Raw genomic sequence first — 26,735 nt, 5'->3', positions numbered from 1 at the left:
CATTGGGGTATTTCTTAAGAAATGAGTGTGTAACCCCACTCTTTAAAGATCAATTATACACAACATTAAAAAAAAAACACACACACTTATTCAAATATGATGGAGCAAGAAAGGTCTAGCTAACTTTTCATAAGCATGAGTTCTTAATCTAGGGTCCAGAGGAACAATTCAGTGACCTGTGGACTTGGATGGGAACCTTTTCACTAACCTCTAGGTGAAGTTTTACAATTCCTTCAATCAAAATTACAGGCAACAATGCAGTGTACTAGAAATACCTATGAACTTATCATCAATAGAAATCAGAGGTATTTTCATATTATACTACAGTTACTGCAAATCCATCACTATTTAAAATTACAATAGTTAGCAAAATTGTTGCTGAAGTTTATTCTCTACTGTGAGAAGCATACATATTACTCTATCAAAAATTCTTATTTTTAATATTTGTTAGTTATACTTCAATATAACTAATTTCCTTTTTAATCTTATGTGTCTTATTTCATAACATCACGAATCATTTTCGAATCATTATTCTGGGAAGGGATTCACAGGCTTCACCAGATTACCAGAGGTCCACGGCCCAAAAAAAGGTTGACAACTCCCGCACTGTAACATACACAGAGTAAGTGAGGTAATTACAATTCCAAAAGATGATCATGATAACTGTCTTATTATCAGCTCTAGTAAAATGACAGGCAAGTTTTGAAATGTAAATATCTCTGTTTAAGACTAGGAAGAGCACAAAAAGAAATTTTAAGCTGCTCATTTTCACTTGAAGAACACAAAATATATCTACAGAAAAATTACATTTGTAAATACCTATTAACTTGTTATAATTAAAACAACTACAGAATGATAAATGTTTAAGTACTGAGGACACCTGTATCAGTAACTTTTGTGGCGGCTATTGTGTTCTTGGCAAGACTTTTTCAAGAAGACCAAAACTGGTAACAGCTAGAATTCTTATTGAAGAAAGCATGGAAAAGTGTCTTCCTTTATAGCACATACATATTAAAACCACTAGAATTATGGGTTAGACCTTTCCTGATTAACTATACTGGTGATAACTAAAATGACTTAAAAAGGAATTCAAAGAAAAACACATATCTTCTCTTACTGAAAGAAAGTTGTTAAAAAAAAAAAAAAGTTCTAATTGATTTACATTTTCCCCCACTACTTCCTATTCTAAGAAACTAAACAGTATAGGGTATTTCCTAAAGATATTTTTAGCAGTTCAATATTATATACAGAAAATCTTCCTTAAATTATATTGAGCCAATATAGTTTTTTTACTTAAATCATAACTTTTCATTTATATCTGAATTATCATTTCCCCCAAAAGACATATTTACCTTCAGCCAGTGCTGGTGATTCTGTTCTTGTCCTTCTATCTGTTTAAAGAAAGAAAAAAGGAAGAAAGTCTAAAACATTATTATACTTTAAAACATGTAATTTTATTAAAGTAAACTTTAACAAAGTTTATGAATGCCATCACATATCACACACATACGCTATATACATGTATGTGTGTGTATGTATATGAACGAACATACACCTCCTTGAATTAAATCAACAACTATTTACAGAGAACCTGCTAAGAGTAAGCCATTATGTTAAGCCCTGTAAAATACCAACAGGCTTAGATAAGACACCCTAATTGCCATCCTCAAAACACTCAAAGACTACAGTCTTTACCAAGGGAAGCATATAGTCCTCCTCATCATATCATGAAGCAAGAGACAGAAAGGGAAGAAAATTTCTAATTCATCTTTTTTCATATAACAGGGGCCTAAAATTACCAAAAAAGATATATTTCTATACTATTATCATAGTTTACAATCATTTCCTTTCAATGTATTAAAAATCCCAGTTTTGCTAGAGGTACTAAGATCCTTATATTCCATGACAATAACCCATTACTTGCCCAAGGTACATCTGGCAAAACCCAAGTGAACCACGAAGTCCTCTGTAAGACTGGTTTACTAATACTATTAAGGTATCTGCAAATCCTAAAACATCTGAGGTAAAATTAAATCTTCAAAATGATTTTATTCTAACTTCATAGCCAAGAGCAACTACAGCCACTAGAACAAACTAGCTGAGTTCACATGCAGTGGGGGACATATTTGACTAAGGTAACTACTCACTTTACATAAAAATCTCTTTTCCTAATAGCTTATCCTATGGCCAGAGTCCTGGACTTTGTGAACACAATTTCTATATGCTTAGTAACATTTAGAGGGGATAGGGAACTGCCTTCCAAGATGGTAAATGATCAAACACGTACATTGTCTTCTAAAGGCTAAAATGTGGTGCTGTGTCTCTGACAGATAAGAAAGGGAGGGAGAGGGGCGCCTGGGTGGCTCAGTGGATTAAGCCGCTGCCTTTGGCTCGGGTCATGATCCCAAGGTCCTGGGATCAAGCCCCGCATCGGGCTCTCTGCTCTGTGGGAAGCCTGCTTCCTCCTCTCTCTCTGCCTGCCTCTCGCCAACTTCTGATCTCTGTCTGTCAAATAAATAAAATAAATCTTTAAAAAAAAAAAAAAAAAGAAAGAAAGGGAGGGAGAGGGACAAAAAGGTCCTGGAACCAACAGATGGAAATAAGATTGACAACCTTCAGGTTCACTGGATTAGAAATTCTGATAGCGGAGGAGGAGAACAGTGGTTTCTGCCAGAAGACACAGGAAATATTCTGAAGCAACTACCACCTGGTTATCTTGGACTCCTTACCGGACCAGCATGCTAAGGAAAGAGTTACTATATCGGGGAGTCCTGTAACAACTTATGGCTGCTGCTACACAATGGGGACAGAAGGAACTCCATCCAGAACCTAGGGAATTCGACTGGGGCTGCAATGCTCAGTAATAACTGTAAGTGAGCAGCTGTAACAGTTATGACCCAACAATGATAAATCAATTACAGGCATTGATCCCTTGGAGAAGATCTGTGTCACTGAACCAGGACAACGCCCTGACCTGTTCAAGTGCGAGCTGAAGGTAAGGCAAATCTACAAAAAGTCGTAGAGGACTGCAAAAATGAACATTATTTCACTAACCCTCCTATTATAAGTCTAACATAGACAGTGTGGCCGGCCACGATCTTGAAAACTCTGCAGCAGAATGGACTAAACTGCAAGTGCTTAATGGAAGGCTGTATGGGATACCTCTCACACACTGCCTCACAAGTTCACTCAAGCTGGGGCACCTCCCCTTAGCTGCACTAATGGGGCTCACTTTCTGCTCACAAGCTTTGCTCTAAGAGACGCTTGGAGGAACTCTTCAGCCATCCTGGGATATATGAACCCTGACCTGGAAGTATGAAGAAGTTAACATCAAGCAACCCCTGACCACTGGGGAATGGGATCTGGTATATAAATACCCCCTCCTTCCCACCCAAAGGCATATTCTTATTTCTTATGTCTTCTCAGAGGACTTCCTCAGAATTGAGGCCCAGGTACTCACAGATGTGACCTGGTCAATACAGACCCTTGTTTTGACTTTTCCTTCCTCCCTGTTTCACGGGCCCCAGTTCTCCAACTCGTTTCTTTTTTTTTCCCCTTAAGATTTTATTTATTTATTGAGAGAGACAGACAGACAGAGAGAGAGAGAGAGAGAGAGAGACTCAGAGAAGGAGAGGGAGAAACAGGCTTCCCACTGAACAGGGAGCCCCATGCAGGGCTTGATCCCAGGACCCCAGGATCATGACCTGAGCCAAAGGCAGACATGTAACGGGGCTGAGCCACCCAGGTGCCCCACCAACTTGTTTCTTGTTAACAGGTCCCTAAATTACCTGCCTAATAAGAGTCTGTCTCAAGCTCTGCTTTTGGGATGAAACCAGGACACTTGTCCTTTGGGACACCATACTCCCTTCCATCTCATTCTAACTCACTGGATGCTCTTTATCTCTGTTGCTGAACTTCTCTCAAATCCCCAGATGCTGATGTGCCCAGAATGCAGTCCATTCTCCTCTGTGATTTCATTCCATCTCATGGCTTTAGTATCAACTACGTATCTCAAATTTAATTATCCAGTCTAGACATTCATCTCCAATTCCATACTCTCATAGCCAATGCCTATTCAATATCTCCTCTTGGATGTTCAAATAGATACCTCAAACTTACCATCTCAAAACTAAACTATTCATCTTCCCTCCCCACACCTGATCTACCTAGTCTCCCTTAACTCGGTTGATGGCATCTCTATCCTCCCAACTGCTCAAGTAAAAACCTTGGATTCCTCTGCAACTACCTTCTCTCATACATCCCAAATTCCACCACAGCTCTCTTTACCTAAAATCTTCGCACTTACTATTCCAGCTTCTATTAACTCAAAATGGAGGGTTCAGCTGCATTAGCAGTCTTAGGTCTACGATTACTTCTTAATCCAACAGCCTACAGGGGCTGCAAAGTTAAATGCATCTGGATAGAGTGGAGCCACATTAGAAGTGCTAACTAGGGAAACAAATGTCTATGCTTCATCTAAGGGGTGCCATGGCTACTGACATGCCATGCTGAAAACACAGGTGATCAGGGGCTGGATATTCAGGTAAAACAATTTTTAGAGGTTATCAACTAATTAAGCTTTAGAAATAACCAGTAGGCCAAAAGAAACAGTCTGAGGGTTAAATTTGTTTGATGAAACGTGAGTCTGCAAATCCTGCTCTAGGACTGGTCTATAATTTATATACCAATAATCCTAATCTTTCTTTTTTTTCTATCAGCTAGGTGATGAATGGGAGCTATTTATGTTCAAAGCCAAACCATTCTGGTTTTCCTCAAAAGCTCCTCTTGGATCAATGTTACTACAAATGGAATGAATAAACACATTTTTGCTTTTTCTGCCAAAAACAAACTTCCTTCCCTAAGGCAGACCAAAGCCACTCAGAAATAAACAAAACAAGTGGCTTGGCTGGCCACTCTCATTAACCAGAGGAGCAAAACCAGTGCCACTTGCATAAAGCCGTGGGGAAAAATTCTATTCATTTTATCTAATTCTTAATAAATCAAGACGTAAGAAAACACTTGTAATTGTTTTACCCTTAGAAATCAAATGTCAGGTCATTAGTAGTGAATATCAGATAGTATGCAAATTAGATAATCCAGGCACCTAAAATCCACAAACCTAGAGGTTCTTCAAGGAAGTGTTAAAATTCTTTTGCCTCCAGCAAAACATAAAAGCTATGACTTCAGAGCATTCTGTCAACCACATTTACAGCTCTGCAGCATTTCAAATGATGATACATAAATCGAACTTGTTACGCAACCTACACTGCATTCCTCCTTCATTTGGGTATATGAGAAAATCAAACTCAATTGACACACACAAAGCAATCTTAAAGCCATCGGAGAAGCAGAAAAGAACACGTGAATGAAAGGGCCTACTGACCGTGTTCCCAGATCAGACAACATTATGAAAGTGCATTACTATAGAACTCCAGCAAATATCTACATTTTGTTTTTTAAAAAAGATCTTATTTGGGAGAGAGAGTGTGCTCATGTGCGAAGGGAGGGGGAGAAGCAGGCTTCCCTCTGAGCAGGGAGCTGGGATGAGATATGGAGCTCAGGATGAGATATGGAGCTCGGGATGAGATAGGGGACTGGATCCCAGGACCCTGGGATCACAACCTGAGCCCAAGACAGCGGCTTAACTGACTTCACAGCCACCCAGGTGCTCCCTTAGAAAGTTTTAAGAACTTGAAAAGGTTATTCCATATCCATTTGAGGAAAAAAAAAGAAACAGGCAAATCTATAAAAAAATTTTTAAAAAAAGAAGAAAAGAACCAGTCCTACACATTAATAACTAAAACTAAGTGGAACTCATACAGATATATAGTCAGGGGAAGAGACCAGAGAAATCACAATGGTCCAATAAATGTAAAAGAAAACTCAGACCAAATACTGACTGGAAAGTCTATTATGTACACAGTACCAAAATAAATACCCAAGGAGATGTTAGGATGAAAAAGACTGACTGCACTCTCTAGAAGCATTCTACTCTTCCTATAGCAATTAAAACATTCAAGGTAAAAACGAGGTATCATGAGAAATGCTACATAGACAGTTGTGGCAATTAAAAGAAGCTATCTCAGCTGGGGCAGAGCATGGACACTGACTGGGTACTGGAAAAGATTTTATGAAGCCCTGGGAGCTGAGACAGATTTGAAGAATAAACAGGATTTGGACAAGCAGAAAAAGGAGGCAGAAGGCTCAAAGAGAATATTCCAAATGACGAATGTATAAAATAATCACTATATAGGGCAATGAAGAAAACTTTATTTAATAAACGGTACTGAAATAATCCCATGAAAAACTGAGATACAACCTTCTCAGCCTATATATTCCAGGTGGATTAGAGTATACTTCCTTAAAAACTAAGTCTCAAAAAACAAAACAAAACAAAACAAAAAACCCAAAACCCTCAAAAATAATACCTTATTTCTATAGGAGTAATTTGAAGCACAATAAGAAACTTAGACCTAGGTTGAGTTCGCACTTGTTTAATTATTAGGTTCTTTGAACAGTTATTTTATTTGTAAAATCAGATTTCCATTTATTTAAGTTATCTAAGCATCAGTTTTACCTATTTGTAAAGGAGCAAAAATAATCTCAAGATTTTATGAAGACTGACAGAAATGCCAGTTTTATTGAACATGGTCACTACTTCTCTTATTAACACTAAAATTACAAGAATATATAGCTATCAATTTTCACATTCCACTGCAAGCACAGTACACGTAAGAATATCCATGTCTGAGACACACTAGAACTCAAACATGTGAATACAAATCTCAGGCTTTTATATCTTATACCATGATTATTACTGTATGTGTAGCACTTAAAACAGTCCCTGACACACAATAATATTCTGGAAATGTAATGATCATCATTATCATTACTATATAAATCATACCTATACACCTTTTCTAAAATGTCTAGTCTCTTTAAAATGTAATTAAAGATGCAAATACTGTAGATACAAAGTGCTTTATAGTTTTATCATTTTCTCCCACCTTTTACATCTCTATTAGTGACCAACTACATCAATTCTTTCAAGTCTATCAGTGACTGTTCACTGAACATCAGTTACTCAGGTCATGCACAGACTGCAAAGTGTGTCGCTGTGTTATCCCCTTGTCTCCTGGTGACAAACCTGCATGACACTTTAGAAAAATGGATAACCAAACAAGGGAACTTTCCAACAAAGATAAAGTGCAGCAAAAAACCAGGAAGTGGTAACCCTGCAAGTAAAAAATCTAAGAGAACATAAATGAAGTTACAGAAGAAAGGGCTGACTGCAAGAATGTGCCACTACTGCCCTCAGAGAAACTAAACATGCCAGTCAGAGGAACTCTATGAGGGTAAACTTCATCACCATAAATGAAGAAAGTGGTTACGATGAAAAGGAGGAAAGGATGAAGATGTCCCAGAAGTAATACCAGCACCAAAAAAAAAAAAATTCAGATTAAAGGAATTCTGGGGGCTGGCACCTAAAGAACTCAGTGGAACATGTGACTCTTGATTTTAGGGTTTTAAGAGCCCCACACTGTTCAGGAAAACAGGAATTCTTGGATATATTTCAAGACACTGAGAATACAACGGATAAAATGTTAGAAGCAAATCCAAACTTCAAAAGAAGTATGACAATGTGGCCAAGGCATAAAAATAATGTTCACTCCAAATTATAAGCTCTACGAAAAAGAAAAAGCAGGCAATTACTCACTTTTAATTAGATGCAACCTATGTAAAAATATATATAAATATCAATATATCTAACAAAATATAAAACAAAAGAAAACAGTGTCTTTTGGAATCAAAGAATACAATGCCCATCCACTCAAGTCCTTTTCTACAACTGTGAAACTTTGCAGAATACCTTTGAATTATACCTAATAGTAATAGAAACACAGACAAGTTCAAGGCTGGGAAACACAGAGTCCCAAAGCTAAGTTTTCATATCTTAATTTGCCACAGACATTTTTTCTATTGGGGAAATACATAATATAAACAAGTGTTTAATACCAACAACCTAAAGTACTAAAACAGAGATAATGTTCATACAAGATGTTTTAAGTGTGACATATTCTCATTCCCCCCCCCTTTTTTTTTTAAGAGAAAGAGTGCATGCACAAGCAGGGAGCATGGGAGAGGGAGAGAGAAAATCTGAAGCAGACTCCCTGCTGAGCGTGGAGCCCCACAAGGATGGATCTCATGACCCTAAGATTGTATCTGAGCTGAGATCATGACCTGAGCTTAACCAACTGAGACATCCAGGTACCCCAACATGTCTCATTCTGTGTCTGAATTGCATACCACAAATTTCAAAATACAGATAGTTGTATCTTGAGTCACCTGTGCAATGTTTTTAAAAGCCTATTCCATATACTAGAATGAAAATCCAACATATGCACAAGAAAACTAGAAACCACTAATAAAATCAAATACTCGCATCCCACTCTTAAAATTTCTTAATTCTTAATGTATCATTAAAAACTAGAGAAGTAATTTGCAAAATCTGGTTGGTTTAAAGGCAATTTGTGTTATTCATAAATAACATAAGCCAGTGCAGCGTTTAGTTCAGGATGCTGCGGTATGATGTCAAGCAGGAGAGCATTACAGACCTGATCCCCATTCGGCCGTGAGCTTCAGAAAGAAGGAGCTCTGTGCCTGGATTGTCATACACTGCTTTCCTAATTCCATAGAATTCTATGACCAAAACAAATATTTAATCACCTTCCTAGCAAAAATATGCATCCACATATAAATGTATTTTGACAGAAAGAGTCCATCCGTGTTTAAACTCTGAGCAAGAATCTTAAGTCTCTCAAAGCTTCAATTTCTTCATCTGTAGAAAGGGAGATAATACCTACCCCCCACCACCACCACGACTGAGACTCAGAGAATGAGAGGCACCTATTACACTGTCTGGCTCTTTTCCTAGGTCTTACCCATCACATCAGGCCAATCTTACCCTCTGCACAGGTTCTGTTACTACCATTCTTACAGTTCTAAGGGACCAACATCAGAATATTACAGAGTTTGTCTGTCAAGTCCACAAGTATTATTAAAAATGTATATTTCTCCAGCAGTGCTTATGACACAAAGTAACACGACAATCTTTATCTTGAAAGAGGTTAATGACTTCCTATGGAAATAATACTCCCACACATAAAAAGTAACAAGCCCATAATAATTCTGTCCACACTGTATTATCATTACAGACTACAATTATAATAGAAATTCAGAGAACAGAACAGTGTGAAAGAAGAGTATATTCCAAGTTTGGGTTAAGGATCTTCAAATGGACCAGATAACACATCATTTCAACTCATCAAAATGTCTGGTTCTTTCCCAGGACTGAAAGCAGTTATCACAGCCTGTTCATTGTTATTACAGCCCCTGAACTAAGCACAATGCTTGAAACATAGTAGTCTCCAGTGTGCATATGAGTGGTTGAGTGATTTAGCAAACAACAGGATAAAAGATGTAAGCAGGGGCGCCTGGGTGGCTCAGTGGGTTAAGCCTCTGCCTTTAGCTCAGGTCGTGATCTCAGGGTCCTGGAATAGAGCCCCACATTGGGCTCTCTGTTCAGCAGGGAGCCTGCTTACCCCTCTCTCTCTGCCTGCCCCTCTGCCTACTTGTGATCCCTCTCTCTCTGTCCAAAAACAAACAAACAAACAAAAGATGTAAGCAGCCTGTCATAAATACAACTAGTTTAGAGTTGTGATCCCATAAGACTGTCCACCCTGCTAAAAGGATTTGTTTGGGAAAAATAAGTGATAAGATTGATATATAGGTAGCAAATAACCTGACAAAAATTTAGAAAAATGTGCAATTTCTCCCATTAAAAATTAAAGTGATAGAGACTTTAAATAATACATTAATGGTTTTATAGATAATGATTTTTCCAGACTGACAAAATGACTTAATGACAAGAAATGCAGATAACTGATCTCTGGAGATCTAGTATCTCTGGGGAGATATTGTACATCTGATACATGATATTATTGCACAGCTACCTGCCTTGGTAGCAGTCAAATAACAGATTTGTAAAAGGCTATTAAAAATGCTCTGCCACAATCTTAAATGTGAACTGCTTCCTAATGGCAATTCTATGAAGATTAGAAGACCTCCAACAGGCCAGATGCTATGCAATGCAGAGTATAAAATGCCAAGTAAAATAAGACCTGCCCCCCAGAAGCTCATAGTCTATGAAGAAGACATGTAAAAAATTATTACACTGGTGCATCTGGGTGGCTCAGTCAGTTAATCCTTCGCCTCTTGATTTTAGCTCGGGTCATGATCTCATGAGATCGAGCCCCACTTAAGATTCTCTCTCCCTCTGCCTGCCCCTCCCCACCATGTGTATGCATGCTCTCTCTCAATAAACAAAAAAATATATAATACTACAATGCAATAAGTAAAATACTACAGAACTGGAGTTCTTTGGATAAACTAAAACGGGAAAACGGGAATAACTGAATTATACCTAGAGGATCGTCTCAGAGAAAGAACCGATATTTGAGTCTGCCTGATATGTTTTTAAAAATACCATCACCACTAACAACTTTCAAAGGCATTTTTTAAATTCAGTAAGTTTTAAATTAAGTAAGGTTTTTTTAGGATAAATATGAGCATATTCACTCACCTGGAAAAGGGGAATATTCTCTCCTTAGAGACATTCTAAGTGCCGACTGTTAACAGTTCATAACAGTTCATAATAGATTAATACTATCCTTTAAAATTAATACTAATCCTTTAAAAAAATGCCTTGCTGTGCTCGCTTCGGCAGCACATATACTAAAATTGGAACGATACAGAGAAGATTAGCATGGCCCCTGCGCAAGGATGACACGCAAATTCGTGAAGCGTTCCATATTTTTGATATGAACAGACACTTCTCCAATCAAGAAATACAAATGGCTATCAGACACATGAAAAAATGCTCATCATCATTAGCCCTCAGGGAGATTCAAATTAAAACCACATTGAGATATCACCTTACACCAGTTAGAATGGCCAAAATTAACAAAACAGGAAACAACATGTGTTGGAGAGGATGTGGAGAAAGGGGAACCCTCTTACACTGTTGGTGGGAATGCAAGTTGGTGCAGCCTCTTTGGAGAACAGTGTGGAGATTCCTCAAGAAATTAAAAATAGAGCTTCCCTACGACCCTGCAATTGCACTCCTGGGTATTTACCCCAAAGATACAGATGTCGTGAAAAGAAGGGCCATCTGTACCCCAATGTTTATAGCAGCAATGGCCACAGTCGCCAAACTATGGAAAGAACCAAGATGCCCTTCAACGGATGAGTGGATAAGGAAGATGTGGTCCATATACACTATGGAATATTATGCCTCCATCAGAAAGGACGAATATCCAACTTTTGTAGCAATATGGACGGGACTGGAAGAGATTATGCTGAGTGAAATCAGTCAAGCAGAGAGAGTCAATTATCATATGGTTTCACTCATTTGTGGAGCATAACCAATAGCATGGAGGACAAGGGGCGTTAGAGAGTAGTAGGGAATTTGGGTAAATTGGAAGGGGAGGTGAACCATGAGAGACTATGGACTCTGAAAAACAATCTGAGGGGTTTGAAGTGGCGGGGAGGTGGGAGGTTGGGGTACCAGGTGGTGGGTATTATAGAGGGCACAGCTTGCATGGAGCACTGGGTGTGGTGAAAAAATAATGAATACTGTTTTTCTGAAAATAAATAAATTGGGGAAAGAAAAAAAAAATGCCTTGCTAAACTGAGACTGAGGCAACATTAAGAAATTCACAAACAATGCGTAAGATTTTTCAATGTGACTAAATACAAAACACACACACAATAATTTTTTAATAACTACTATTCCATCTGCCATGCATGTCTGAACCTTAATCTGTCTGCTCTTCTTTTATTTCTACTTACTGAAGTTTAGATAATTCCAGATTTTAACTACTCAGTCTGAATTTACAAACCAGGCGCCTGGGTGGCTCAGTGGGTTAAAGCCTCTGCCTTCAGCTCAGGTCATGATCCCAGGATTCTGGGATGGAGCCGGCATTGGGCTCTCTGCTCCACAGGGAGCCTGCTTCCTGCTCTCCCTCTCTGCCTGCCTCTCTGCCTACTTGTGATCTCTGTCTGTCAAATGAATAAACAAAATCTTGAATTTACAAACCAGATGCAGGGAAACATTTTCAAAAAAGGACATGTACTATTCTAACTCTTTAATGATCAAAGACTATGTATGTATGTGTTAAAGCTTTACCTTTAAAACAAACAGACCAACATGCTACAGCTCCTGGAATGGGGAGTGAGGTGGGTATAGAGGCTCTCTTTTCTCTTTAAAAACAACCCTACATGTCTTACAGGCTTTTCTCCTAAAAAATGAAATGTCCACTAGTAGCCACAGGTTACCTAAAACATCAATACACAAAACCACAAAAGCATCACATCATATAGATTAACTTTACTTCTCAAACGAGCTGGTAATCCCCCCCTTTTTAAAAGATTTTATTTATTTGACACACACATACATACATACACAGAGTACAAGCAGAGGGAACAGGAGAGGAAGGGAGAGAAGCAGTACAACTCAGGGCTCAATCCCAGGACCCTGGGATCATGACCTGAGCCAAAGACAGATGCTTCACAGACTGAGCCACCTAGGGACCCAAGAGCTGATAATCCTTTAGTGCAATCCTAACTTCTAGAGGTTGTGCAGAGTTAATCAAGTTGAAAACATTCAGTATTTGCAGACTTTGGCATATGCATGTATGTATATCGCATCATGTTGCCTACTGTGTAATCAGAAGGGACTGTCACTTCCTGAAATCAATGTCAACACGCATACATACTATTTTGTGCTACACGCTCAAAACAGTGCATTTGAAGGTTTCATTCTCAAAACAGTAGAAACACAAGAATAGAAAGCAAATCAACAAATTAAAACTTCAACTAGAATTGCTTTGGCTGTGTTAAATTCACCAGGCCAAGGCCTCCAAATAAAGATATGGAGGGTCAATGGAGCAAAAGTGTAGAGGTCAGGGAGGATCAGCCCACCAATACTGCCCCTCTACTCCCACGACTTCCTATCTTGAGAGAATGGCCCAAAGGCCCTGGATACTTGAGAAATCATTCACAGGGACAGAAACAAGACCAGTGCCACAGTGTCCTGACCAGACTGTTACTGTAATATAATCTGCTCCTTGCCCTCCTGTGGTTATTGCTCATTTTTTGAACCTGAATTCCTAACCTCTCCACCACCAATTCTGTGAGCTACCTGCCATCATGCCAATAAATTACCTAATAAGTTTCTCCAACTTTTAACTAAAGACCCCTGAATGAATTATAAAGACTATTCTAGACTCGTATAGAAAGTGAACTATAACTCCCTTCCTAATTTAAAGCCATTCCTACAAATAAGCAAAACTATGTTACAAATGTAACTTGGGGTTCAGAGTGTAAATAATAAAGATACTCTGAAATTAAAAATTATATGAATCATTTTTTGAGACTTTTAAGAGGTACCTTTATTATTAAAATTTTAAGTTTCAAAGTATAAAATATGAACATTAAAAAAAGTGGAAGAGAACATTTGGTCATGACATTTGGTCATGATCTCTGGATCCTGGGATTGAGCCCCTGGTCATGATCTCTGGGTCCTGGGATTGAGCCCCCGCATCGGGCTTTCTGCTCAGCAGGGAGCCTGCTGCCCCCCCCACCTCTCTGCCTCCTTGTGATCTCTTTCAAATAAATAAAATAAAAATCTTTAAAAAAATGTATTACTCTAATAAATAATTTTAAAACTTCCCAGAAAAAGAACAATGAAACATTTTGAGGAAAAAAGGGACACTAAAATGATACTGATTTGTATGAACTACTCTCTCTGTAATAAGAGGCCTTCCTTTGCTTTATACAATCTAAACTGTTCCAAGAACAGTAATGAAAAGATTCTCCACCTGGTCTTACCTTTTCTTTAAGATCCTTAATTCATGTTTCCTCACTAAAAAACAACATGTAAGTGAAATTACTTTTCACTCTTCCTGAAAATATATCACATTTCAAATCAAAAGTGTAATTTTTAGCTCTCCTAAAAACCAGCATTTCTTACATCCTGGATAGTATCCTGTAGTCATACTCAATCCCCTAACCCATCTGGTATTTTCAGAGAATACATTTAGAAGAAGCAAAGCACATATTAAGGAGAGTAAGAATATATTTAAACCTTTAGGAAGCATTTGCTGTAAGGGAAGAGGGTTATTAATATTTGTGAATACCTACTGTATACCATGCATTTTGCTACAGATCACAATTTTTTCATAAAACACTGCAAAACAGATGATGTTACCCTATAATGTTTCCCATTCCATAGAAAGTAAATGAGGAACATGAACCTCAGAAATTGGTTTACTTAACTCATGTCAGTGTTAAGGGTTAATCTGACTCAAGCACAGATCTGACTGGTCCCAAAGATGATGACATTTTAATCCATAACAAAATGCCTCAATGGGCACATTCTTCTTTGTTTTCATTGATAGTTTTCTTAATAGAAAAACAATTGTAACCACTACCCTATACAAGCAAAACCTGTGGGATATAACCATAAAGCAATGTTTTATCTACCACTGTCCTTTAAAGTTATTCTGTGGTGGCAGTTTAATGTCCCTGAACTTTTATTTAAGCAAGCCTATGACTTTGGTCATTTTCAAGTTATAAAAACTGTCAGAATTTAGAAATTGATAGACCCAGTTTAGTAGAATGGTCACAATTTGTCATCCAGCACTACCGCTTCTCGCCCCGTCCCAGCTCCGTCTGCAGCCCGCTCGCTTTCAGGCCTGACAGGAGCACAGCGCTTGAGCGGCTCTCCCTTCCACCTCACTAGCCCTGCATGCAGCAGGTCAGGGTCATTAGAGGGCATGGGCACTCTCAGCTCAAAAAGTCTTTAAATTTGATCAGTCAGGGAATGCCTTCTGGAGTTCCCGGCAAGCTCTCACCCACTCTAGGACTAGGATCTCTCACCACAATTTCTTGATGCAAGATAATGCATCTCCGGCGGGAATTCGACCATTTCTTCCTCCCCACTCTGCCTCATACCACCCTGATCCACTCGGGGTGCTCATCCCGTCGATGGGAAACATGTGCCCCTTCAGAACTCAGGGAGGATGGGCAGTCCACCCCCGCAGTAACCTGGCTTTGCTGTGCTGCCACAGCAAACAGCTTCCCTTTCACACAGGGACAGTGAGACACCAAACCACTGTGTCCCCTAAACTACACAAGTGACATATTCAGCTCTCAAATCATTACCAGAAAGCTCCTGTACTTGAGAGGGAGCACGCCAAGAAGGGAGAAGGTAGGTGAGAAGAAACTCCTAGCACACTAACAACCTGGTTTAAAAACACTTTTCCAATTTACAACAACTTAGTTCAAAAACTACTCTAATATACAGCTCCCTGATTTTTCTCCATCAACATGTGGGATAGGTATTCAGAGGTCACAAATCCATTTTCTGGCTCTTTATTTTGCATACCTGCATGGGATGCTTATAACGCTCTTTAGAAACGTGCACCTCTCAACTTAGGGCCAAACTCAGAATAAAAAGAGTTCCATTTTCACATCTTATTACATGATACATTTAGCACTTTACTAAATTTTCCACAAAAAGTAGGAAGAAAAATCCATAATCCCACCACAGTTAGCCAGTTAACACTTTAGCATGTTGCTTTCCTTTCTGTAAAGAGTCCATTTGTCATCCGAAAATTTCTTATTTTAAGTTTCCTTTTTAAAATCTTGTAGAAAAACACCTCATTTATATAATCCTATCATGCAATCCAGTCTCCCACAGAATTTCGGCATGCTCTTCACAAACACCGAATTTCCATTAAGCCGATGTAAAGGTGGCTTTCTGAAACTTGTCACACTGTCACTCCCTAAAATCAAAACCATAAGGCTCCCACTGCCAGAGATTAACTTCAATCTTTTAAAATTAAGAAAATTCTATATGGTCTCCTATATATGTTATGCCTCTAAATGTAACTTGAAGCCCTGTAGTCACAATATAAAACTCATACTACAAGAAGCAGGTGAATGTCTGGGGAGTTTCTGATCATGGGATCTGACCTATGCCCAAGATGAGAAAGTGTTTCAGGGACTGGTCACAGTTCCACAATGATTGCTGGAAGTATCATGAGACGGAGCTTTATCATGATTACAGGCAGGCTGAAGCCATGAAAAGCAACAGAGCATATCAACGTGGCAAGAACAAACTTGCAGCGTGGATTGGTCCTCACATGACTGCAAATAAAACTCTATCACCACACATACAATATTTACTGGCTCCACACTCGTAATCACAACGCCAAGAATCAATCTAATGCTCAAGAGCAGATTTATGGAAACTTTAAAGTGTTTAAAACTGGATTTGGGGATTATTTTTGTTAATGTTCCACAAATAATCTGCCACCCATTCACGGAGCACACTCTAAAAAAACTGTTTTAAAGTCATATTTCAGCAGATGAAGTGAGAAATAAATTCCAATTAACATGCTACCAAGAAAAAAAAGCACTCAGTTCTTAGCCCAAAGAATCTTTGCTTTTCTCAGAAGTGGATGTCAGTGAGAACTCACAGAATTACAGAAGTGCCTGAAGAAAGAAAAATAATCAGTTCTCTCTTAAAGTTAACAATAAATGTATTCACTCAAAAGTACACAAGAACAATGAGCGTGGGCAAATACTGATGCGTCTTTATGTATAACTGTGGAGGCCATGTGTACACTCATACAACATGCATGTAAGTGCAGAGATATCTGGAGAGATGTTCACCAGAACACTGACTACTTAGATGGTGATTTTTGCCTTCTTATTTTTTTTTCATTTTGTCTCATTTTTAAAATAAATGAGCATACACTTTTACAATGAAAGAATGCTATTTGCACTATTAAAATATGGCATGATGAATAAAAACAGACACACAGACCAATGGAACAGAGTAGAGAGCCCAGATATGGACTCTCAACTCTATGGTCAAATAATCTTCGACAAGGCAGGAAAAAATATACAGTGGAAAAAAGACAGTCTCTTCAATAAATGGTGCTGGGAAAATTGGACAGCTATATGTAGAAGAATGAAACTCGACCATTCTCTTACACCGTACACAAAGAAAAACTCGAAATGGATAAAAGACCTCAACCAACGTGAGACAGGAATCCATCAGAATCCTAGAGGAGAACATAGGCAGTAACCTCTTCAATATCAGCCACAGCAACTTCTTTCAAGATACGTCTCCAAAGGCAAAGGAAACAAAAGCCAAAATGAACTTTTGGGACTTCATCAAGATCAAAAGCTTCTGCAGAGCAAAGGGAACAGTCAAAAAAACAAAGAGGCAACCCACAGAATAGGAGAAGATATTTGCAAATGACAGTACAGACAAAAGGTTGATATCCAGGATCTGTAAAGAACTCCTCAAACTCAACACACACAAAACAGACAATCATATCAAAAAACGGGCAGAAGATATGAATGAACACTTCTCCAATGAAGACATACAAATGGCTATCAGACACATGAAAAAATGTTCATCATCACTAGCCATCAGGGAGATTCAAATTAAAACCACATTGAGATACCACCTTACACCAGTTAGAATGGCCAAAATTAGCAAGACAGGAAACAACATGTGTTGGAGAGGATGTGGAGAAAGGGGAACCCTCTTACACTGTTGGTGGGAATGCAAGATGGTGCAGCCACTTCAGAGAACAGTGTGGAGATTCCTCAAGAAATTAAAAATAGAGCTTCCCTATGACCCTGCAACTGCACTACTGGGTATTTACCCAAAGATACTGATGTAGTGAAAAGAACGGCCATCTGTACCCCAATGTTTATAGAAGGAATTGGCCATTGTCGCCAAACTGTGGAAAGAACCAAGATGCCCTTCAACAGACGAATGGATAAGGAAGATGTGGTCCATATACACTATGGAGTATGATGCCTCCATCAGAAAGGATGACTACCCAACTTTTGTAGCAACATGGATGGGACTGGAAGAGATTATGCGGAGTGAAATAAGTCAAGCAGAGAGAGTCAATTATCATATGGTTTCACTTATTTGTGGAGTATAACAAATAACATGGAGGATATGGGGAGATGAAGAGGAGAAGGGAGTTGAGGGAAATTGGAAGGGGAGGTGAACATGAGAGACTATGGACTCTGAAAAACCACCTGAGGGTTTTGAAGGAGCGGGAGGGGTGGGAGGTTGGCGGAGCCAGGTGGTGGGTATTGGAGAGGGCACGTATTGCATGCAGCACTGGGTGTGGTGCAAAAACAATGAATACTGTTACGCTGAAAAGAAATTTAAAAAAAAAAGCTCATGAATAAAATAATAGTAACAATTAATAACCAAAAAAATGGCATGACGAGCTACAGTAATCAAGACATGTGGTACTAGCAGAATAAGAGACATGTAGACCAATGAAACAGAAAAGAGTCCAGAAATAAACCCATACATCTAGGGTCAAATGATTCTCAACCAAGACACCACGGCAAAGCAACGGGGAAAGGGACAGTCTTTTCAACAGATGGCACTAAGACAAGTGGTTATCTATATACAAAAAGGTCAACTTAAGAAATTTACCTCACACTATATATAAAAATTAATTAGGGGCACCTAGGTGGCTCAGTCAGTTGCGTGTCCGACTCCTCATTTTGGCTAAGGTCATGATCTCAGGGTCGTGAGGTCGAGCCCTGTGACAGGCTCTGTGCTTGGCACAGAGTCTCCTTGGGATTCTCTCTCCTTCTGTTCCTCCCACCGCTCACATGTGCTCTCTCTCTCTCAATAAGTAAAGAAAATCTTTTTAAAAAGTTAATTAAAAATGGATCACAAACCCAAACATAAAAAGTAAAATGATAAAATATGAAACATTTAGAATGCATAGGCATAAATCTCATGGTCCTGGGTTGGACTAAGACTTCACGGACACAGCAACAAAAGCAGGATTCTTAAAAGCAAAGAAAAAGATAAACTAGACTCTATCAAAGTTCAAAACCCTTGCACCTCAAATGATACCATTAAGAAAATAACAAGACAAGGCACAGACTGGGAGAAAATATTTGCTAATCATGTGACTTATAACTGCCTGAGATAAACTGTCTCACAGCACCTGTTTAGTCCTACTTTACGACTCGAGGACAGTTTCCTATGACACTGTAAACTAGTTATATTTTAAAAAAAAAAAAAAATGCTCACTCATCTCTCTCTTCTGAGACCCAAATAAGACCCGAGAAAGGATCTGAGAGACCAGAGGCAGGGAAAGGACTTCACTAAAGCTTTGCCTGTATACCTCAACTAGGAAAACATGAGATGTTTAAATATTCTTTAATTATTTAAAATCACAGGCTATCTACTTACCCAAACTAGACAAACTGAGAATGGTTTAAAAATTAAATTTGATTTTAATAAAATATAGGTGGATTTTTAAAAGCTGCTAAGAACACTGAAAATCAGCTAAAACAAAGTTCTTAAACGAACTTTTAATATGCTACTAGACTACTAAGAAGGGGTCAGTGACACATACCAAAGACAGAACACTGGCCAGTTGTCACCATGACACATACTATACTGGAACTTTGGCACACCCATTTCAAAGGGTTGCCAACCCCAGGCTACATATTTCGACTACAGCTTCAACATACTGTTCTATAAATAAAAAAGGAAAAGCTTTGGTTTAACTATATTCACATTTTAATATCGGAAGCCCCAATTATCAGAGAGTTTGCAAATGTAAGCTTTTATCCACTAGCTACTTAGAAGCGGTGCCACCACAGCTAGAAAATTTCTTTACAGCTCCAGCTCTGCACACTCATGTACACTTTAACCCAAATGGACAGAAGAAATGAAGCTAACTTTTCTGAACTTCAGAAAACAACTTGGTAAATAATATTTATGTTAATACCAGAACATATTAAATATTTAAGTAAAAACAAGTTTAAACATAACAATCTTCAGCAAGTGAAGTTAAATTTTGAAATAATATTTCTTAAATTTGTTTACAGAAAATAAATGGACAGGAGTTAGAAAATGCTGACTGATAAAAAGAAGCCCAACCCCCTTTTAAAAAAATGAAAAAAAAAAAAAAAAAACAAAAAACAAAAACTAAGTTTAAACCTTCCTCCAACTACACTAGCCGCTCCCCACCTCCCTTTTAAAACATTTATTTATGGGATGCCTGGGTGGCTCAGTTGGTTAAGCAACTGCCTTTGGCTCAGGTCCCGATCCTGGAGTCCTGGGATCGAGTCCCCCATTGGGCTCCCTGCTCGGCGGGGAGTCTGCTTCTCCCTCTGACCCTCCCAATTCTCATGTTCTCTCTCTCTCATTCTCTCTCTCTCAAATAAATAAATAAAATCATTAAAAAAAAATTATTTGTCAGAGAGCAAGAGCACGTGCCCACAAGCAGGACAAGCAGCAGGCAGGAGAGAAGCAGGCTCCCTGCTGAGCAAGGAACCCTAGGCATGACTTTACCCCAGGACCCTGGGATCACAATCTGAGCTGAAAGCAGATGCTTAACTGACTGAGACACACAGGCATCCCTATGCTAGCCCCTAAATCTATACTGTCCCAAGATCTAAAGGAAAGGAAACCTCATTAAAAATGTGCTTATCTTGTTGTTAGAATTTCCCAGAATTTTAAATAGAGAACTGTTGTATGACATAAACAAAAACCCAGTCATCTCATACTTTGCAACCCAAGGTGGTTTTCTCATAGTTCACTTTAATATGATGTCCCCCAAATTCTTAAGAAACATGTATCATTTTTTTCAAAAGATGTCTGGACATGTTAGCCATTACATTTTGAGTAAATGTTAGCAGACACCAACTTACCTTGGAGAAAATACATCTCAAATGCTGATGCTTTGACTACTGCTATTAGTGACAATAATACTGCCCTTCCTCTCTTGCACAGGAGTTTCATGTTTTCTACCAGCATCCATGAAAAGGTGGCATGGTAACTTACTAGCTTGTAAGTAGGGTATGATCTCAGATCATCATGGTTCTGGACAGTTTTGGCAGTAAGGATGGGATGCTGACAGAGCCATCCATGACTTTCTAGAAGACACAGGATAAAGGCCCCCAAAGGCAGAGGTCTACGAAACGGGAAGACACCCTGGGATCTGAGAGTGGTCCTGACAGAAGGTGGGAAGAAGGTGAAAATATGGATCCCTACCGCCCTACCTGTTAATGAACAGGAGCTGGATTAATGTTCAGAAACTGAGTAGTGAGAATGGAATTGAAATCAGCCATCCAAATGGTGACTCGGTAGTTGTTCATTCTCCTCTGGACTGGCAGAGGAAGGGATATGCCAAGACAACGGGGCAACAGCCCTGTGATTCCAGGTGAAAGGCAATGTGGCTGTGACTATTGAGCCTTGGAATCCCCAAAACTAAAAATGATGATGTAAATAAGGATGGTCTTGCTGCCAAAGTGAAGTTTTAGTTGGACAAAAGTATTAGAAGTTCCTTTGACTGAACTATGAGGGAATGACCAAAAGGGAATACAAAGCTTTGACTGCTGGTACAGATGCTCTCTCCCTCCATGCTGCCATCTCCACCCTGCTCTACTTCTACCCCCAAAACTCTTCTGCTTTACAGAAAAAAATGACAGAGTATGGGGCTGAGGTCTCCCTGACTCCCAAGAAGGACTGAAGGCCACAAGGCCAATAAGCTGCCTAGAGAACTTTAGAGAGGGACTCAAAGCTTTAAGGTTCGTTTAGATATAGACACCCATGTCCTCACCACCCTACCCAGTCCCAAGAAGGGAGAGAAAAATCTAGATTCAATTAATAGGGTTTGGGCAGGATTTAGAAGGAAAGAAAAATGAATGTGACCAAAGGACAGGGCTCTTTGGGCCAGTTCAATATTCTATTGCTGCCTCTACATCCCAGCGTGTAGTTAGAAGTTTCCATATGTTACGTGGTTGTCCCTCCCCACCGTGTAAGTGCCAGAGGAGATTCTCCCAATCAGGAAGGCTCACATGTACAAGAATACTAGTACTTTTGGGGTTGGGTCTGTGTGACTTGCGATTTTATTGATTAGAGCTTCTGACAAAGGGAGGGAGGCAGTCTCCGCCTGCAGGTGCCCCCGGGGGTTCTCAATTCTTTGTCTCTGCCTGCTCCTTCTCTAAAGTAATTGTGAGCATGCTATTGGCCTCCCGTGGAAACTGAGTGCCTGACTCACGGAGGCCTCATGAGTCCCCAGGCTGATATTCCTACTTTGGTTTTCTAACCTACTGTCCTCCCCACCCCCAATTTACACTAAAGGGCAGTTTTTAAAGGGGTCAAAAGTGTCCCAGCTTCCAATTCTCCAGGCTTATCCTATGAAAAAAGCATTTGTCATTCACTTTACCAGCTCCCCCTGCCAAATAAAGGACCCAACAGCGTAAAAAGTGTCAACTGCTAATGTTAGGCAAGGCTCTTCTCTCCCTAAATCAAATTATATGGAATCCTGAGCAATCTTGCTGCAAAGGAGGTATAGGTAAGAGCTTAAGCCAACAGAACAGCAGCCGATAAAAGCAGGTTTACCTCTCATTTCCAATCAACCTAGATCCAGACAGGGGCTGCTTAGAGAGCTGTTTCCACATGGTTTGTCTCCTCTGTCACTGTCCACAGAACCCTGAGAAGCTGTAGGAATGCAGGTGCAGACTCAAGGCGTGGTGGAAATGGACTGTACATCATGGGGCAGAGCCCTATGCTCTTCTACCCCACCTGGACAGAGCCCAGGGAGACTGACCTCCCAGGAGTATCCACGTTGGTCTGATAACCTAAGTCTAGGATGGGCCAACTCCGTAACTAACAACGTCGAGAGTCAACTGAAAATTCATATTTGAGAATACATTTGGCTTTGTCTTAGCCCCAGCAGTATCTCAGCTTTACATGAAAAAGTAGTAACAGGACCCTGGGGAAAATGTATGCCCTACTCTACTACTGGAAGCAAAGTTACAGGCTCTACAGAGCCTAAGTCCAGTAAATCATCAAATCTTATGGATTTAATACCATTTCTCCCTTGTCAGTACTCCAATGCTGATCGCTATCAATTCTTCTCTGGACTTTAACAACAGCCTCTTAGTTTGCCAACTTGTACTGAATCTTACTTTACCTTCAATCCATTCTCCAAAAACTGTCAGAACAAGCTGGTATTTCACCTCCCCTCCCTTAAAATCCTATAATGGTTTCCCTATGGCCTTCAGTCCAAACTAACCTGAACTTGTTAACACCACTCGTGCAGCCAGGCTTACAGTTTACCAATTGTGTACCTCCTTCCCACCCCTCTTTTACAGAACCAGTATCCATTTCTAAAATGTACCTGACCTCTCTTATCTCAAAGCTTTTGCCTGTCCCTCATTTATGCCCATGCATTCTCCCTTTTGTCTGACTACTGGTCCACTCCTTAGGTTTTAGTTTAATTGGCATTACAACATGGGCGTTTACCCTGACTCGTAAGATTAGGTACCTAGAGAAAACACAGACTGAACTCACATTGTCTATTTTTCTCTCCCCTATTCTAAGGAGAGACCACTAGTATTTTATTCACTGTTATTATAAGCCTGCTCCTGTGTTTATTAACTACTTGCAGGATTAAGTATTATGCTAGTTGTCAAAAAATACATTATCAAAAGCAAAGTTTTTTTTAAAGATTTATTTGAAAGAGCAAGTGTGGGGGGAGGGAGAGAAAGAATCTCAAATCAGTGGGGGAGATTCTCTCTCCCTTCTCCCTGTGTCCCCCTTCCCAAAAAAGGAAACATGTTAACTTAATAAAATTATATTTTGCCCTCCCTACCACATTGCACTGAAATATAAAAATTTCATAAGAATTGTGAAGCACATAGTAAGGATATTATTATTTCCATTTCATAGGTAATCGGAGAATCTTCACTCTCTGAACAAAAGCCAATCAGGGCTTAAGTGCAATGGTTTTGTCCATACATACTAAAATTTTACAGTGAGTAGAATCTCTCAGTTAAAGTACAAATCAGAAACTGTAAAAGTCTACTTCAAGACCTAGTAAATCACGGATTATTTAAATTAGTGCCTTCAACTCTCTGTTACTCTCAAAAAGAACAGAGAAATGGCATAAATAATCCCCAAATGATTTTTAGGAATATGTCATAACTTTTTTCATAGAAAGTATGTCCTAAATTTGTTTGACCTGAATTAGTATTCAGTGTAACATGAATGATCTGAGAAAATGCCAATTTATGATTAGAAGAAATATTCTAAGCACAATTAAGTGTATTAGTTTAGGTTTATAATACAATACCAGACACACTGCACCAATGAGAATGTATCAAGCAGAAATTACTCCCATGGCAGAATATAACTGTACAGAATTGAAAACTTCACAGTGTTGCATACAACAGTACCACAGAATGTCATCTTTACAAAATAAATTAAATAGCTATAAAAATATATTTTTGCATTAGGTTTTCTACTTAAAACAAAATCACCCAACATCTTCAGAAAAAAAGCCATTCTCACAATGGTACCACTCTCAGGACAAAGGATGTGTCACCAGAAATGTGTGTGTACATTCTAAGAATGATTTCCTTGTTCAAAAAGTTTTACAAAGGGCGCCTGGGTGGCTCAGTGGGTTAAGCCGCTGCCTTCGGCTCAGGTCATGATCTCAGGGTCCTGAGATCGAGTCCCACTCGGGCGCTCTGCTCAGCAGGGGGCCTGCTTCCCTTCCTCTCTCTCTGCCTACTTGTAATCTCTGTCTGTCAAATAAATAAATAAAATCTTTAAAAAAAAAAAAAAGTTTTACAAATGTCACTCACCTTCATTCCAATATACTTACAGGAATGGGAAAAGGGTGAAGCTAAGCAGGAAATTATAATCCTGGCTCACGAGAGAGTAGAGAAGTGGTGAACATTTTCCATCCTGTATGTCAGCTGACAAAAAGTTTTTAGGTTGGCTGTCTTAAGTATGCCTTCTAAATATATAATATAAAATACAGGACTTCAAATTAGTACTTTGAAATAGAATTTTAGTAAAGACTACAAAGCACAGAGGCCTGGGTTTATGCCACCCACCCTACTTGGGAGGCATACTTGGAGAAGTTACCAAAGCTTTCTCAGCCTGACATTGCTAATGTTAACTTGGAATTAATAGGAATTAACCTATACCACGCAGGATTGTCATTAAACTGATAAAGAACTGGTAAAGAACTTGGCGTACAGTACACGCTCACTACCACAGCATAATAATTAAAGAACCAAGACCAAGTTCTATCACTTAGTAGCTGTGTCACTTCAGTTATTACTTAACTTCAGTTTCCTAGTGTGTGACATGGGAATACTAACACTCACCTAACAAAGTGTTATAAAGACTGAATTTCTTAGAACTCAACCAGGCAAGTGGTAAACACTATGTGTCAGTTACTATTAATGTTATCATTACCTCCACCACTGAAATATTACATAACCACTGGGATGCCTGGGTGGCTCAGTCAGTTAAGCATCTGCCTTCGGCTCAGGTCATGATCCCAGAGTCCTGGGATAAAGTTCCACATTGGGCTTAGAGTCTGCTTCTCCCTCTGCCCCTGATCACTCATTCTCTCAATCTCTCTCTCAAATAAATAAGATCTTTCAAAAAAAAAAAAAAATTACATAGTCACTGTCACATTACTGAGGATACCTTCCATTTCTGCCACCTGAAAAAATATCTCAAAAAATTAACCTCATTTTAGTGAACTGATCATAATACAGGATGAGCTTACACAGCTGAGAATTTTTATGGTGACTTAAGTGCACAAGATGTAACCTGAATTAACTGTTGTTCAAGAATACTGAGAAGATATCAAATATCCATTCTAAGTGAACAAATCCACTCAATGGACTAAAGCATACCACAAAATGACATGTCTACTGTACTTTCTTTGTATTTTCTCCCCAAAAGATCTCAAAGCAGTAGAAATAATCAAATACAGCAATCCTCAAAATATACAAACTTAAGAAAACTGCAGCTGAGAGCAATCAACATTTTTCCCCAAACTTTTGCCACACAATTACAAAATGATGCTATAGTCAAAAACTCTTTGACCTTGCCATTCTTTCAATTATTCAAAACATTTGGGTATCCACTGAGCACCAGGCTAAATTCTGGTGCAGTAAAAGAAGAGACCAACAATAACCGTGGCAATGTCACTAACAATATAATTAAATACTTCCAAATATTATAATTGTGTTTCCTTAAACAGTGAAAAAGCAAATTATAGGCCCTAACGGTTAAGTGCATCAATACTTAATGATTTAAGTAACCTCATATAAGCAACAGTCCAGTATTTTCCCCAAGGAAACCAGGAGTATAATGAAATAGGCATCCCTCTATACTCCTCAATTACTTACAATGGTAAATGATCATTCCAAATATGAGTATAATAATCTCAAGAGTGAAACTATGTAACAGATTTTTTAACCTATTTTTGCGGAAAGTTCAGAGAAATAGAAAAGTTCTAAGTCTGATTATGTAAAATATCACCTGTAATCTATCAGAAATAAACTATATTCGCTTAATCTTAGAACCTGAAATTTTATTTTTGCGGGGGCAACTAGAATCAATTTACTAATCATGTCTTCCTTTGATGAACCAGTTTCATTGGAGACAAAAATCTAGCCTCTATTCAATTATGAAATGATCTAGAGTTTATACTACAGATCCAGAACCTGAGACAATCCATGAGCTTCCTCTGGAGCAGCTATGTAACTGTTAAAAGTTC

At 38.9% G+C, this 26,735-nt stretch overlaps 1 protein-coding gene and 2 non-coding genes across 8 annotated transcripts in view; 1 reads left to right on the top strand and 2 right to left on the bottom strand.

Moving 5' to 3' along the window:
- Window positions 1-26,735, bottom strand: part of LOC122904295 (CYFIP-related Rac1 interactor B) — a 520,830-nt gene that overhangs the window by 52,745 nt on the left and 441,350 nt on the right. For all 6 annotated transcript variants that reach the window (XM_044244941.1, XM_044244942.1, XM_044244948.1 and 3 more), the window contains one exon: window positions 1,353-1,391. In XM_044244941.1, coding sequence (XP_044100876.1) covers window positions 1,353-1,391 — 39 coding nt within the window. The remainder of the gene's footprint in view (window positions 1-1,352; window positions 1,392-26,735) is intronic.
- LOC122905696 lies at window positions 10,771-10,877 on the top strand. The gene has a single exon (XR_006384390.1). It is a non-coding gene; the product is annotated as a U6 spliceosomal RNA (small nuclear RNA).
- LOC122905775 lies at window positions 22,592-22,776 on the bottom strand. Its single transcript, XR_006384451.1, has one exon. It is a non-coding gene; the product is annotated as a small nucleolar RNA SNORA73 family (small nucleolar RNA).

Source organism: Neovison vison, chromosome 4 (genome assembly GCF_020171115.1).
Source record: "Neovison vison isolate M4711 chromosome 4, ASM_NN_V1, whole genome shotgun sequence".
In the NCBI taxonomy this organism is placed as follows: Eukaryota; Metazoa; Chordata; class Mammalia; order Carnivora; family Mustelidae; genus Neogale; species Neogale vison.
The sequence above is the reverse complement of the archived record's forward strand: the minus strand, read 5'-3'. Positions and strand labels throughout refer to the sequence as shown.